Source organism: Neophocaena asiaeorientalis, unplaced genomic scaffold (genome assembly GCF_003031525.2).
Source record: "Neophocaena asiaeorientalis asiaeorientalis breed wild unplaced genomic scaffold, Neophocaena_asiaeorientalis_V1.1 scaffold87, whole genome shotgun sequence".
Lineage (NCBI taxonomy): Eukaryota > Metazoa > Chordata > Mammalia > Artiodactyla > Phocoenidae > Neophocaena > Neophocaena asiaeorientalis.
This window is the reverse complement of record NW_020175432.1, coordinates 289,225-302,776: the sequence shown is the minus strand read 5'-3', so window position 1 is coordinate 302,776 and position 13,552 is coordinate 289,225. Positions and strand designations below refer to the sequence as shown.

Sequence of the window (13,552 nt, the reverse complement as noted above, 5' to 3'; positions counted from 1 at the left end):
GAAAGAAATTAGCAAATCTTTCTGCCCCTGAGCAGTGCAGAGCAAAAACCATCTCCCTTAATGACCGTCTCCTCTTTTGTGTATCAACTTATGCGATTAGCTAGTATCCTTCATGAGGAGGAATCTCTGCTGGTACCCAAGAATATGCCAAGGGTCAAGGAGACTTGGCACTGAACACCGGGAGCCAGAATTGTAGATGAAAAGAAAATATAGTCACATAAAGACATTTGTAAATGTGGCCCCATTAGACATTTATACAAGTTCAAACTGTACGGGGCAACTTGAAGAGTGAGAAGGAGGAAGTGTGTGCACAGAGAGAGGTGGAGGAATTCATCCATGAAGACATTGGAAGACGTTTTTAGCAGGAACTTGGGGAAAGAGATTGGCAGAGAGAAGAGGTGGGTAGGACGCCGGGTGTAAATGCATGGGGGTGAAAGTGACCACCGTGGGTGCTTGACTTGTAAAGATTAGGGGCCAAGAATAAAAAGAAAGAAGGTTGGAAAAGCTAGAATGAGCACTGAGAGGTAGAGAGGGGTGATACAAATTTCTGCATGGACTGTGAAGATGAGGGAAAACATTTTATGTATTCTCAAACTCAGGAGAGAAGATGACTCTCCCCCAAACCTGCATCTGTGCTCACTTTTTTTTTTTTTTTTTTTGCGGTACGCGGGCCTCTTACTGTTGTGGCCTCTCCCGTTGCGGAGCACAGACTCCGGATGCGCAGGCTCAGCGGCCGTGGTTCACGGGCCCAGCCGCTCTGCGGCATGTGGGATCTTCCCGGACCGGGGCACAAACCCGCGTCCCCTGCATCGGCAGGCGGACTCTCAACCACTGCGCCACCAGGGAAGCCCTATTGTGTCAATTTTATGTTTAATCTGTCCCTGAGCACCCCTCTGTCTCCCCAGCCCCAGGGACCTGAGCTCACCACTCAGCCCCCTTTGCTGTCCTGGGATGTGTCGGGATGCATGCACCAGCCTGCCTGAATATGGAGCATTACCTTCAAATTGGTGCCCCAAAGCTCACTGTTTTCACCTCCATCCACTAACCCAGAACCCTAGCACTTGCACAGACCCCTCCCCAAACAGGCATTTCTGGGATTCTTCCACGTGCTTGAGTTACCCCGTGTCACAGATCTGACTTGTCCCTTAGGAAGGATGTCAGTGTCGGGGTACAGCCAGGTGGCTGGCACCTTGGTCCACTGTGCTTCTCTCCCACTAATACCAAAGTTGCACAGTGGCATATGGCAAAATGAGGTGGGGTGAGGTAGTCATTGCTTCTTATTTTTTGATTTCCACTCCATTAGAGAAATCCCAGTACAGCACCCCACTGTATTTCCAAGCTGTATGTGAACAGCTCTTGCAGGTTTTACTTATGGCAAAGTTACTGGGTTATTTTTCTTACTGTCCTTACCCTGCAGAGGAGGGTATAGCTGGGTAAGAGTTGAGCCCCAGACCTTTCCTAACCGTTAGTTAGTGGATATTCCTGTCCTGTCTCTGTATCTTTTGCTATGATGGTGAAGAGAGAGAGGCTAGCCAGGCATGGCCATCCTGCCTCCCTGGAGCCCCAGATATCCCGGGCAGCCAGCTGGAGCGATTTTTCCCTGCTCTGAGCCTCTGTAGTTTGCAGTCTCTACAAACCTCCTAGATAGATACCTTTCCCCTCCTTTTAAGACCTTGGAGGGACATTTTCCATGGAAATTCAATTCATGGTTTTCCTCACACAGGCAGGATGTGACAGAGACTTCCTCGTTTTGTTCTATCTATCTTGGTTTTTATAGCAAAGGGCAGAGCAAGCAGCATTGTGTCTTAAGGTGGAAGGTGGGTGGGTAATTTTGTCAAAGATGAGCTGGTTCCCCTCAACTGAACTGCCAGCCCATGTCTAGGAGACCTTAGCATCTGGAATCTGAATACTTCACAACTGTCTCCCTTGCAGGGAAATTGAGATCACCAGGATTCATCTGCCATTTTGGACCCTTCGCTGCTACTTGCCAGGTATGTGCCTCATTCTCAATGCCTGTCTAACCCACGACCTTTCAGAAATGGGAGGCAGAAATGAGGGCTTAGGAGAGAGTGCAAGATGGGTTGGCACCATCTTATCAGCTGAACCTGGCTGCAGGATAGGGATGTCAGTGTGACCAAGGGGAGATGCCCATTTAGGCAGCCCCATTGAAGAGTAAGGATTCTGACACATCCCATTTCCCCCTCAAGCCATGAGAAGCCTCAAAGAGGGGCCCTCCTTGGGACAATTCATCTCCTGTAGAGACAAGGGGTGGAAACCCTCTTGTGGACCTATTGAAATAAAAACCAAAGCAAGCCAGTGAGCATTAATTGACAGCTTGTGAAAGGCAAAGCATTGCAGCAGGTGCTAGAAGGGGAGCGGGGTGCAAGAGTGCAAAAGCCCTATGCCTGGGGGCTCGTAGCTTAGGATACGGAGAACGGGAGAAGGGCAAAGCACACGCAGTCCAAGCTTACAAATTAGCAAAAGCAGAATATAATCATCTTTAAAGGGGCTTCCCTGGTGGCACAGTGGTTGAGAGTTCGCCTGCCGATGCAGGGGACACGGGTTCGTGCCCCGGTCCGGGAGGATCCCACATGCCGCTGAGTGGCTGGGCCCGTGAGCCATGGCCGCTGAGCCTGCGTGTCCGGAGCCTGTGCTTCGCAATGGTACAGCAAAAAAAATTAAAAAAAAAAAAAAAAAAAAAAAAAAAAAAATCTTTAAAGAGAAATTCAAGAGCTGAAGGACTGGAAATCAGGGGAACATAAATGTTGTTTAGGAATTGGGGATGCAGGAGGAGAAAACTGGAATGGAGTTGGAGTGAGGCTAGGCAAAAAATGAGAAGGAAAGAAGAAGGAAGAGGAAAGGTAGGCTTGGGTGGAAGGTAGCCGCATTTCAGCAGCATTTCTTTGGCGTAGGTGTGCACGACCTTTATTCCTCCTTGCGTCTTCAGAGGCTCCCTGGAGAGCAGGGAGCATGTACCCCACCAGCAAAGCTTAGCTCCAGCCTGAGACCCCCTTTCTGGCTGTCCTTTCCCTCACTGGGTGCTCTCTCTTCCCCAAATATGCAATGTGGCCAGTCTCAACTTTCCCCAGCAAAACCTCCCCATTCTTTTTCTTTTCAGAAAAAGAATCTGAAATCTATTTACACTGTGATGCGAATAGGTGAAATCAGAAAGTGTTTCCCTTCAGAGGGGTAAGGATCAGAGACTTTCAACTGCAAAGGGAGGTTGGAAAAGGCAAACTTCAAGTAGCGACTGGGGAGTAGGGTGCCCTTTAGATCAGGAAGGGGCATTCAGCCCTTCTGAAGTCCCTTCAAGAATTTGCCAGACTGTCTCTCTCCTATTAAAGTCTCTAAAGTCAGGTCCTTGAGTGTTGGAAGGAAAGGTACCACAAGGCATTACCTCCTGCTAGAGAAGACGCTGTTGATAAGGTCTAAGGGAAACTCCAGTTTTAAGTTGTTTTATCAGAAGTGGATTTTTAAATTTTTGTGCATTTGTTGGTTGGTTAGTCTTGTGGCTGACATATGGGGACTCAAGCCACTTCTTCAGTGCATGTGAGATGCTGTCAGGGTGAGCACTGCAGTCTGTGACCAGGCGATTCCTAACAGGGGTCACAGTTTGGGGGACAGGAAAACTGAGGGTGCACCCAACTTTGACACACGACAGCTGGTGAGGAATCTGTATCAAGAGAAGGGCAGAGCTTGGGAGGAACTCCCACTCCACCACCTTCTAGCCGTGTGTGCCAGGCAAGTCACTTGGCCTCCCTGCACCTCAGTTTCCTTGCCTGTAATTTGGTCCTATAATAATAGTGATAATACTTCTGATATAGGTAAGTACTTGGTAGATAGTAAGCGCTCGATTTATATTAGTTTTTATTACTGTGGGCACATGCATGTGTATATGTGTGTTTATGACCTCTTCCCCCTGCAGTCTCAGTGACTGAAATCCCATGAATGTATCACAGCAGAGAACTGCCGTCCTGATAGTAATTCCAGTGTCTGGAACACACTGACTGACAGGTGGCAGCCTCCCCCTGCCTGGGAATACTGGAGCACGTGCTCCTGCTGTGGAGTGCCCCTGCACCCTGCTGTGGGCCTGTCTAATGCCCCATTGCTGCCTTGGGAAGGACTCAGGTTAGCACCTAGTGCAAGTATTGACCAATTCCTCAGAGTCTGGCCGATCCAGATGGATCCAGAAACACTCTCTGAGCCCCTCTTGTTTGGGAAGGCATTAGCTGGTGCTGATATACCCTCCTGGCTTCACCCCATGGGGCTTTATGTCCTTTGCTGCCAGTTCTAGGTCTGTCACAGACACATTCCTGCCATCAGCCAAAAGGGCCAGAGGCTGGACTGTCCAGCCTGAGCCTGGACCCTGGCCCAAGGTCTCTGTTCTGCTGGTTATTGTGTGAATAATGATTCCAGTAGCTGCTGGCTCTCAGCCAGGCACACTTCAGAGGGGACTCCTATCTCCTCCCTGAGGGGTCCCTTCTGAAACATGAATGGAGCCCCCCCAGCTTGCCCCTCTGTCTTCCCACCTGCGTGTGGAAGGGCAGGGCCCGCAGACCCTGGCCCACTCGACTCATAGGCCATTGCCCCTCCCTCCTGCTGTAGTCGTGTCAGCCAATGTCCTTCCAGCACAGAGGTCAGTCAGGGAGCCTCCCTTCCTTTAACTCACCTGCACACCTCCTTAGACTAGTCTTCTGCTGCATGACCAGCAGCTTTTTAAGTCCTTCATCTACTGTAAGCTTTCTTTTTTTATTGTTAACAATTTTAGTCTAAGAATTTTGTCAATTTAGGTAAATAAATCAATTGAAAAACAGATTAAAGGAAATAAAGAAGAAAAAAATACATGACCACCTGAATAGTTGCAGAAAAATAATTTACTAAAAGCTAATACTTTTTTTTTTTTTTTCTTTTTTTTTTTTTTTTCGGTATGTGGGCCTTTCACTGTTGTGGCCTCTCCCGTTGCGGAGCACAGGCTTCCGGACGCGCAGGCTCAGCGGCCATGGCTTATGGGCCCAGCCGCTCCGCGACATGTGGGATCTTCCCAGACCGGGGCACGAACCCGTGTCCCCTGCATTGCCAGGCGAACTCTCAACCACTGCGCCACCAGGGAAGCCCGCTAATGCTTTTTTCTCTCAGCTTTATGAAGTACGATTGACAAATAAAAATTGTATATATTTAAAGTATACAATGTGATATTTTGATATGTGCATTCATTGTGAAATGATTATCACAATCAAGCTAATTAACATATCCATCTTCTCACATAGCTACCTTTTTTTGTGTGTGGTGAGAACACTAAAAATTTATTCTTAGAAAAATTTAAGTATACCATACAGTATTATAATTATGATCACCATGCTGTACATTAGCTCTTTAGAACTTATTCAACTTATAACTGAAAGTTTGTACCATTTGACCAATATTTACTCCATTCCCCCCTCCCCTTCCCAGCCCCTGGTAACCAACATTCTACTCTTTTTGAGTTCAACTTTTTTTTTTTTTTTACTGTAAGCTTTTATATATAGAATGGATAAACAAGGTCCTACTGTAGAGCACAGAGACCTATATTCAATATCCTATGATAAACCATAATGGAAACAAATATTAAAAATATATATATGTGTATAACTGAATCACTTTGCTGTACAGAAGTAATTAACACAACATTGTAAGTCAACTATACTTCAATAAAAAAATAAAGTCCTTCATCTACATCCCGCTAGTGATATTCCTGACAGTGTGGCTGGGGCTCTGCAGCCACAGGACCCCAGGAACACGTGCCACCTCGCAGGTCTGTGGGAAAAGGAAAACCAAACAGTGGAGTGGGGTGGCAGACAGAGGGAGAAGGGAGACTGGGGGAGCTGGAGAGTAGAAACTGCATGGGGCTTTCTGCTCTGGGGGTGCTATGATGGCATGAAAGGAGAGGGAGGCAGCCTCTGGAAGAAGATGGAGGCAGAGAGAGGAGCTGACTTTTTTTTTTTTAATATTTATTTATTTGTTTGGCTGTGCCAGATCTTAGTTGCTGCACGCGGGATCTTTGTTGCCGCATGCGAGATCTTCGTTAGGGGCATGCGGAATCTTTTTAGTTGTGGCGTGTGGGATCTTTTAGTTGTGGCATGAGAGAGTTTAGTGTGGCATGCAGGTGGGATATAGTTACCTGACCAGGGGTCAAACCGGGGGCCCCCTGCATCGGAAGCGTGGAGTCTTAACCACTGGACCACCAGGGAAGTCCCTGACTTTTCTTTAGAGAGCACCCATGCCACCCATAGGAGGCTTAAGCTTAACAACCCTCTGAGTTGGACTGGTTTCTTCCATTGTTTAAGCAAAGAAATTAAGGTTCAGCAAGTTCCACAATCTGTCTAAAGTCTCACAACTAAATAGAGGAGAAATGTGGAGAGGCTTATATATCTCCCAAGATGTACAGCTGCCCAGGCTCACCGGTTCTCAAGCTGTGAGGCATTACTTCAGGTCCCAAAGGGGCATCAGGAGTGAAGAGGGAACAGCCCTTGCCTGAGGCTGGGTCTCCAGTGCCACAGATGAGGCACGGGGAGGGCTAGATGGGACGGCACCATCACTGTGGTCTCAAAGATGCTACTGACTCAGTGACAGTCACCAGCTGACCTCCTGGGAGCTCCACCTGAAGCCTCAGGGATGGAAGAAGGTGTCCTAGATGTGGTTGGAGTTAAAAGGCAGCCAGGCATGCATCCTACTTTGGAAAGATTAGAACTCTGTGTTTGTTCCTCTGTTTTGTGGACCTGATGTTCCAGGTCAAAGGGAACTGGGAGCAAGGCTGGGCAGAGAGAAGGAAAATGCATCTGGGAATCCTCATAGGTTTCCCTTTGTTTGGGCAAAGTCACTAAATCCTAGCTCAGCCCCAGCACAATGCATGGCTCTGTTCCTGGCTCTAAACAATGCGAAGCTCAGAAGCTGCTTCCTCTGGGACCCTTTGGCCTTGTCCTCTCTCAGCTCTGTGAGTCCAAGCAAGGCCAACAATGCCATTAGCAGTGCCGCCTGTTAAAATTAGAAGCAGCTCTCACATCTGGCTATGATTGAAAAGAAGCCAGGCACTGGAGCCTGCAAGAACCAGATAAAAAATAATTGAGGCAGTGACAGACGTCAGGCCTGATGCACGGAGTTCCAGCTCTCCTGCGTCACTCCAGTACCTCTTTGCCCTCTCCAGGTGGCCCCCACTGCTGAGGAAAAGTGATGGATTTCCCAGTCTCCCTGGACTCCTGCCAGCGAGTACGTCTTCCCAGCAGTCTCTCCTTCCTCACTCACCTCCTCCTCCTGCTTCAGCCCAGGGAGATGCACTCAGGTAACCTGTCTAATCTGTAGCCCAGACAGCCAGGACGTGAGCACCTCAGCTTCTTCCCACCCCTCCTGCAGGTGATTCCAGGGCTGAGATCTTGTAGCCTGGTACCAGGCTGTGCCAGGGGCTAAAATGTAAGATTTCCATCCCAGTTGTTAAACAGCCACCGCCCCCAAACACCATCCAGCCCCACGGTGCCCCCCCACCATCCCTGCAGCCACCCACAACTCCACAGCTCACAAGCATGGCAGAAGGCATAGCGGCAGGGTGCCAGGAGATTCTTATTGGTCTGTGCTTAGGCTGAACCAGTTGGAAAATATTTTTAACTCCTCTCCTGCATACAAACCATAGCTTTTGAACGGCAGGGAGGATCCTAATCTCACCATCTCTCATGAAAGAAGCAACTAACAGAGTGTAAACTAGTTATGCAAATACAATTCCCTAATTCCCTGAGCTGGAAACCAGGGATACCAAGGTGACTAGGCACAGCCCAGATCCTCAGTCATTCAAGGGAGGGGGACAGACGTGACATACACGGCTGTCCAGCTGTGTGACCAGAGCTGCAAGAGAAATGTACCCAAGGATTTGGGAGCATAACTAAGAGACCAGATTGTTTTTTCCAGAAAGCCATGAAGGGCCATAGAAAAGAGGTATTATTTGAGTAGAGCCTTGCAGGATGCACATTCTCCAGGAAGATGACAGATGGAGAGTAAACTGAGGCAGGCTGTGCCCAGGAAGAGGGCCAGGCGTCAGGCACGGGGGCAGGGACAGCTGGAGAGAACCTGGAGAGGGAAGCTGGTAGGGATGGTATCAGGGCTACACCCAGTGGGCAACAAGGGTTCTCAAATGGAGTGAAGAAACGTGCCCCCATGCTATATGGGCAAAGTGAAGGATGGGAGAGATTCATAAAGGAAGAATTTAGGGTGGGATTAAGCTGAGCTTTGAAAGAAGGAAAGGAGGTGTACAGAAGCCAGAAAAAAGAATGAAGTCATGCTGGGTAGAGAGGCACTGCAGCAGGAATAGCAACTCTCATGGAAATTGCAGAAAACAGAGAGTAGAGGAGCCATACAGAGACATCACTGCAGAGAACAATCAAATGAAAGATCCAGATAAATTAAAATCTTGAAAGCAGGGTTTGGCCTTAGATAGGAAAACCCATGAAACAAGGAGCCCCCCCCAGATTACTTTAATACCCTTTGTTATTACAGAAGCTGTCCATGTGCATTATAAAATGTTAGAAAATCAGACAAAGCAAAAATAAGAAAACATCTATTCCCACCGGGCAGAAATTATCACTACCAATAATTTGGTCTATTTCCCTTCAGGTCTTTTATTCTGTACATTTATGCAAATATGTCAAATTTTTAATCAAATAAGAGGAGAGTGTACATATGGTTTTGAAACTTGCTTTTTTTTTTTTTGCCAAAGATTCCATTTAATTTAATGCCCTGGCCATATTTACATAACTATCCCCAAAATAATATTTGCAGTTGGTAGGTTCAAACCAGCTACCAGTCCAGCACCACACATTTGTATCTGGTTGTAATGTTCCTTGTGTATTTTTTAATGTGGCACACTCAACTTTTTCATGACAATTACTTGTTCAAACAACCGGACCGGTCATCCTGTAGAGCGTCTCACCTTTGTCATTTGAATGGTTTACTGCAAAAAATCATATTTGAGGAGTGCTGATTTGGGCCATTGTCTGGGTTCTCGTCCTAGAGGAATTCAGGGTGGTAGGCCATGGGGAACCCATTCTGGCACACGTCGGGGATGAGGTGGAATTCTCGTGCCACCTGTCGCCGTACCGGGACGCCGAGCACATGGAGATCCGCTGGTTCCGGAGCCGGACCTCTGACGTGGTGCACCTGTACCGGGAACGGCAGGAGTTCTATGGCCAGCAGATGGCGCAGTTCCAGAACAGGACCGAACTCGTCACGGACGAGATCGCTGATGGCAGCGTGACCCTGAGGCTCCACCCCGTGGTCCCCGCCGACGAGGGTCCATACGGGTGCCGCTTCCTCTCCAGCGACTTCACTGGGGAAGCGGTCTGGGAGCTGGAGGTGGCAGGTGCGTGACCTGGTCAAGCCCCAACAGAGAGGAGAAAATGGTCCATTTGGAAACAGGTCAAGAGTAGACAGAAAAGAACAGAGAAAGGGAAAATATCTCTAATTTTAAAAAGAAAAGTATTAAAAAGAAAGATTCATTAGAAAATGAACAAAAAAATGCACACAAAAAAGATACACAAATGGCCCTGAAACATAAGAAAAGATGATTACTTTTACTCATAGTGAGAAAAAGGCAAATTAAAGCTACGGAGATACAATTTTTTTACCCATCAGATTGGCTTCATTGCCGTGGCTTCTCGTTGCGGAGCGCGGGCTCTAGGCGCGCAGGCTTCAGTAGTTGTAGCACATGGGCTTCAGTAGTTGTGGCACGTAAGCTCTAGAGCACAGGCTCAGTAGTTGTGGCACATGGGCTTAGTTGCTTCGCAGCATGTGGGATCTTCCTGGACCAGGGCTCGAACCCATGTCCCCTGAACTGGCAGGCGGATTCTTAACCACTGTGCCACCAGGGAAGTCCCCACCTTTTTTTTTTTTTTTTTTGCGGTACGTGGGCCTCTCATCGTTGTGAACCACAGGCTCCGGACACACAGGCCTAGCCGCTTCACGGCATGTGGGATCTTCCTAGACCGGGGCACGAACCCGTGTCCCCTGCATCGGCAGGCAGACTCCCAAACACTGCGCCACCAGGGAAGCCCCTGGGGCTTTTTTGACCTACTGTTTTTTACAGTATTGATGTTTAAACCATCTTAATGTTTTGCATATTCAAAATATAAAGCTAGCTTACTTGGATAGAGAGATAAAGAAGTATATATAACAAAGCCACTTGAGTGCCAGTGGGATTCAAGAGAGAGAAAAGACAATCTATTGAACTTTGGGGTGGGATTACTCTTCATTCTAGGGGGACTGTCCCTTGCATTATATGACTAAATATTAGTAGCCCTTCCCTATTTTAAAATGCCCTTCAGAGGTAGTGCTGTCCCCACATGCCACCGGTGATTTAGCCCGTCATTTATAGTCCACTGGTGGAGGGCTGCAAGCCCGCAAGTGTGTTAAGAGCAGTCACAGTCACGATGCCTCATGGTGACTGCAGAGGGTGAATGGTGGCATGAATTTCGCATACAACTTCTGGGAAGGAGCCTCATCATTCCCACTCTTCCTGCCTCTCTCAGGGCTGGGCTCGGACCCTCACATCTCCCTCGAGGGCTTCAAGCAGGGAGGCATTCAGCTAAGGTGCAGCTCCAGTGGCTGGTACCCGAAGCCACAGTCTCAGTGGACAGACCATCAGGGACGATGCCTGCCTCCAGAGACCGAAGTCATCGTCAAGGATGCCCAAGGCCTGTTCAGTCTGGAAACCTCTGTGGTCGTCCAAGGGGGGGCCCACAGCAATGTGTCCTGCTCCATCCAGAACCCCCTCCTGGGCCAGAAGAAAGAGTTCGTGGTCCAGATAGCAGGTCAGTGGGTGCCAGCGCACCATCATCTTCCTAGTCTTCAAGTTCTCCATGTCCATTATCCCAGAGACCATCTATTGGGACACAGTGGCACTGGAGCCTGGCTGTGTATGGGGTGGGCTGAACCTGACACCTTGAAAGTCAGCCGTAATCTCAGGAACCTACTAAGTGTACAACTGACAACCCAAACAGTAATTGGGGGAGGTCCCAGAAAGCCAACATTATGAACCAAAGACCAGGCACTAAAATCCAGAAACTCTAGTTATTAGAGGGCATCATGAGAGCCCATGTGTTCCTAATTTTATCCCTCAAACAATATTTATTAATCACCCACAATGTTCCCCAAACCCTTGGCCTCAGGTCCACATTCCAGCAGGGGAAACAGATACACAAAAGAATAAATTACAGCACGTTAGAAGATGTTATCTGAGACAGAGAAACATGAAGCAGGGAAGCAGGCTAAGGCGGGGTGGAGTGTATATATGGATTGAAAAGTGGTGAATCAGGGACGAAGACCGTTAGGCACTGAGTTCAAACGAAGACCATTATATAGGATCAAAGTTCTATCGTGAGGCACCCATTTGAAGGATTTAACGTGCATGGCTCTAATTGTTTTAAGTCTTGAGGATAAACCCAACCTATGGGCCATGTTGCACATTGGTCCAAATCAATAGTGATATTACCATAACAGAAAGAAATCTCACCCTTATAAGCGATAACTTGTCCTCAGGTAAGAGGACCTCATAAGCACCGTGTGTCACACCTAGTTCACCCGAAATTTACCTGGTGATTGGGTAAGGAGTAACATCTGTGTTAGCTAATTGTCTTTATCCAAAGGAGAAATAAGATATCTCGTATCTCTGTGACAAGCACATAATTACAACTTGGAGCCAGGTGCCTAAGTGAAACTGCCAGCAGACCTGGAGATAGGGGCGCTTTCTCCTTGATGTTTCCATTTCAAAGAGATGGCTCTAGCTCCTTAAGAAAAACATTCCTGGGTTTTAAAATTGGCAAGGGGCTTATTTAACTTTCAAAAAGATTTGTATACATCTTGAGGGGATAGAGAAAGAATTTACAAATTTTCTAAAGGAAATACTCTAAGAGAAGGGAAAGGGGAATCTCCCTCCGTTTTTGCACCAGGGGAAATCCAGTTTTTAAATCGTGTTTACCCTTGACAAAGGGTGTGGGTCACGTGGATATCTGCAAGGAGGCCATTCTGGTAGAGGCCATTCAAGTGCAAAGGTCCTGAGATGGAAATGTGTGTAGCCATCTGAGGAGCTGGAAAGATGCAGGAGAGACTGGAGATTGCAGGTCAGGGAGGCCTAGGACCCTGAGCCCTTTAACCCCTAAGTCAGTGCTTCAAAAACACCTGTGGTGAAGCACCAATCCTTTGTAGCTCAATACTTTTAACCAAGACAATAAAAATGCACTGCTAGAAAAATAAAATTAAAAACCGAAAGAACACATTATGCTAAATGAAATAAGCCAGACACAAAAGGACAAATACTTGAGGCTGCTGACCTATAAGCTTAAAATGGTTAAGATAGTCAATTTTATGTTACGTATATTTTCCTACGATAAAAAAATTTAAAGACCACTGAGATAAAAGCACCAATTTCTTATTATCTTCAACAGACACAAAATTATTCTATTAAATTGTCGCAAGAGTTACTAAAGGGCTGCTCTCTATTTTGCATTCATTTCTTCACTGTCCAGCCACTGTGCTTGCGAACCCTGAGCCACATTCTGCCTCTGGGCAGATCCTCCCTAGGAAGCCTGGAGAGGGAGGAGAAGAACTGTCAGTCAGCTGTCAAAGCTTTGCTAACAGTTCTTCCAAAGGTGTGACGAGAAGTAGAAGCCAGGTGTTTGCAAGAAGCGGGAGATGACGTGTGGATTCGTCAGAGTGGTAGAGAGCAGTTATTCACTGGGTTTCAGGTATCAACACCTTGGACTGTCATGCCTTTAGATGTAAAGCAAGAGTAGGAAGAAGTAGAGGAAGGTCAGGGCTGTGGTCACAGAAGTTCTAAGCTGGAGGAGTGGGCAGAGCCCATCAGCGCCTTCCTTTCGCATCCTTCAGTTTGCAGTGTTTTCCTCTGCGCTGCGGAAGTTCAAGTTAGCCGCTGGTCCTCTGACGCTACCTCTCTCTAGAGCACTGCAGATTGGTTCTCAGGCCCGTTTTACAGAGGGCTATGCTGGGGCCCAGGAAGCGTCAACCAGGCGCTGGGAAGGTTTTCCGGCACGCAGTGTCTAGACTAGTCTTCTCATGTTTAGCGAAGACCAAATCGAGACAACTCCATGTGGGGTGTTTTCCAGACGTATTTTTACCCGGAACCTCTCCCTGGAAGAGAGCTTTCCTCGGGACTCTGGTGGGACCGCTGCTCGTCTTGGCTCTCCTCCCGACGCTGGCGCTGTACTTCTTTCGGAGGCAACGGAGGTCCCAAGGTACCAGGCAGGCTGGGGGCTGCCCTCCTGGAGTTGGCTTTGCTCAAGAGCAAAGTGGTGGAGGCGGCCACAGCGGGGCACAGCTGAGGGGCCATCCTGCGGAGGCAGGGCTGGCATGGGTCGTGGAAACAGGGGAGCGCGCACACTCACGTCTGCTCCCCTTTTTTCTTCCTTGCAGAAAAGCTGAAGAAGCAGGCGGAGAAGGACAAAGGTAATCAGAGGGAAAGACGCGCTCTTCGCGCACATCCCTGACTCGCAGAAGTGGGGACGCTGGGTGAAGAAGACGC

At 48.1% G+C, this 13,552-nt stretch overlaps 1 protein-coding gene across 3 annotated transcripts in view; it reads left to right on the top strand.

The window, feature by feature from the left end:
* The first annotated feature begins 1,817 nt into the window (after positions 1 to 1,817).
* The window catches only part of BTNL9 (butyrophilin like 9), a 17,917-nt gene continuing 6,182 nt past the window's right edge, over positions 1,818 to 13,552 (top strand). Inside the window, exons 1-6 of one of the 3 annotated variants that reach the window (XM_024767400.1) lie at positions 1,818 to 1,991; positions 7,181 to 7,315; positions 9,032 to 9,379; positions 10,545 to 10,826; positions 13,137 to 13,265; positions 13,444 to 13,476. In XM_024767400.1, coding sequence (XP_024623168.1) covers positions 7,207 to 7,315; positions 9,032 to 9,379; positions 10,545 to 10,826; positions 13,137 to 13,265; positions 13,444 to 13,476 — 901 coding nt within the window. In that variant the 5' untranslated portion in view covers positions 1,818 to 1,991; positions 7,181 to 7,206. The remainder of the gene's footprint in view (positions 1,992 to 7,180; positions 7,316 to 9,031; positions 9,380 to 10,544; positions 10,827 to 13,136; positions 13,266 to 13,443; positions 13,477 to 13,552) is intronic. The other 2 variants (XM_024767401.1, XM_024767402.1) reach the window with 2 other exon arrangements.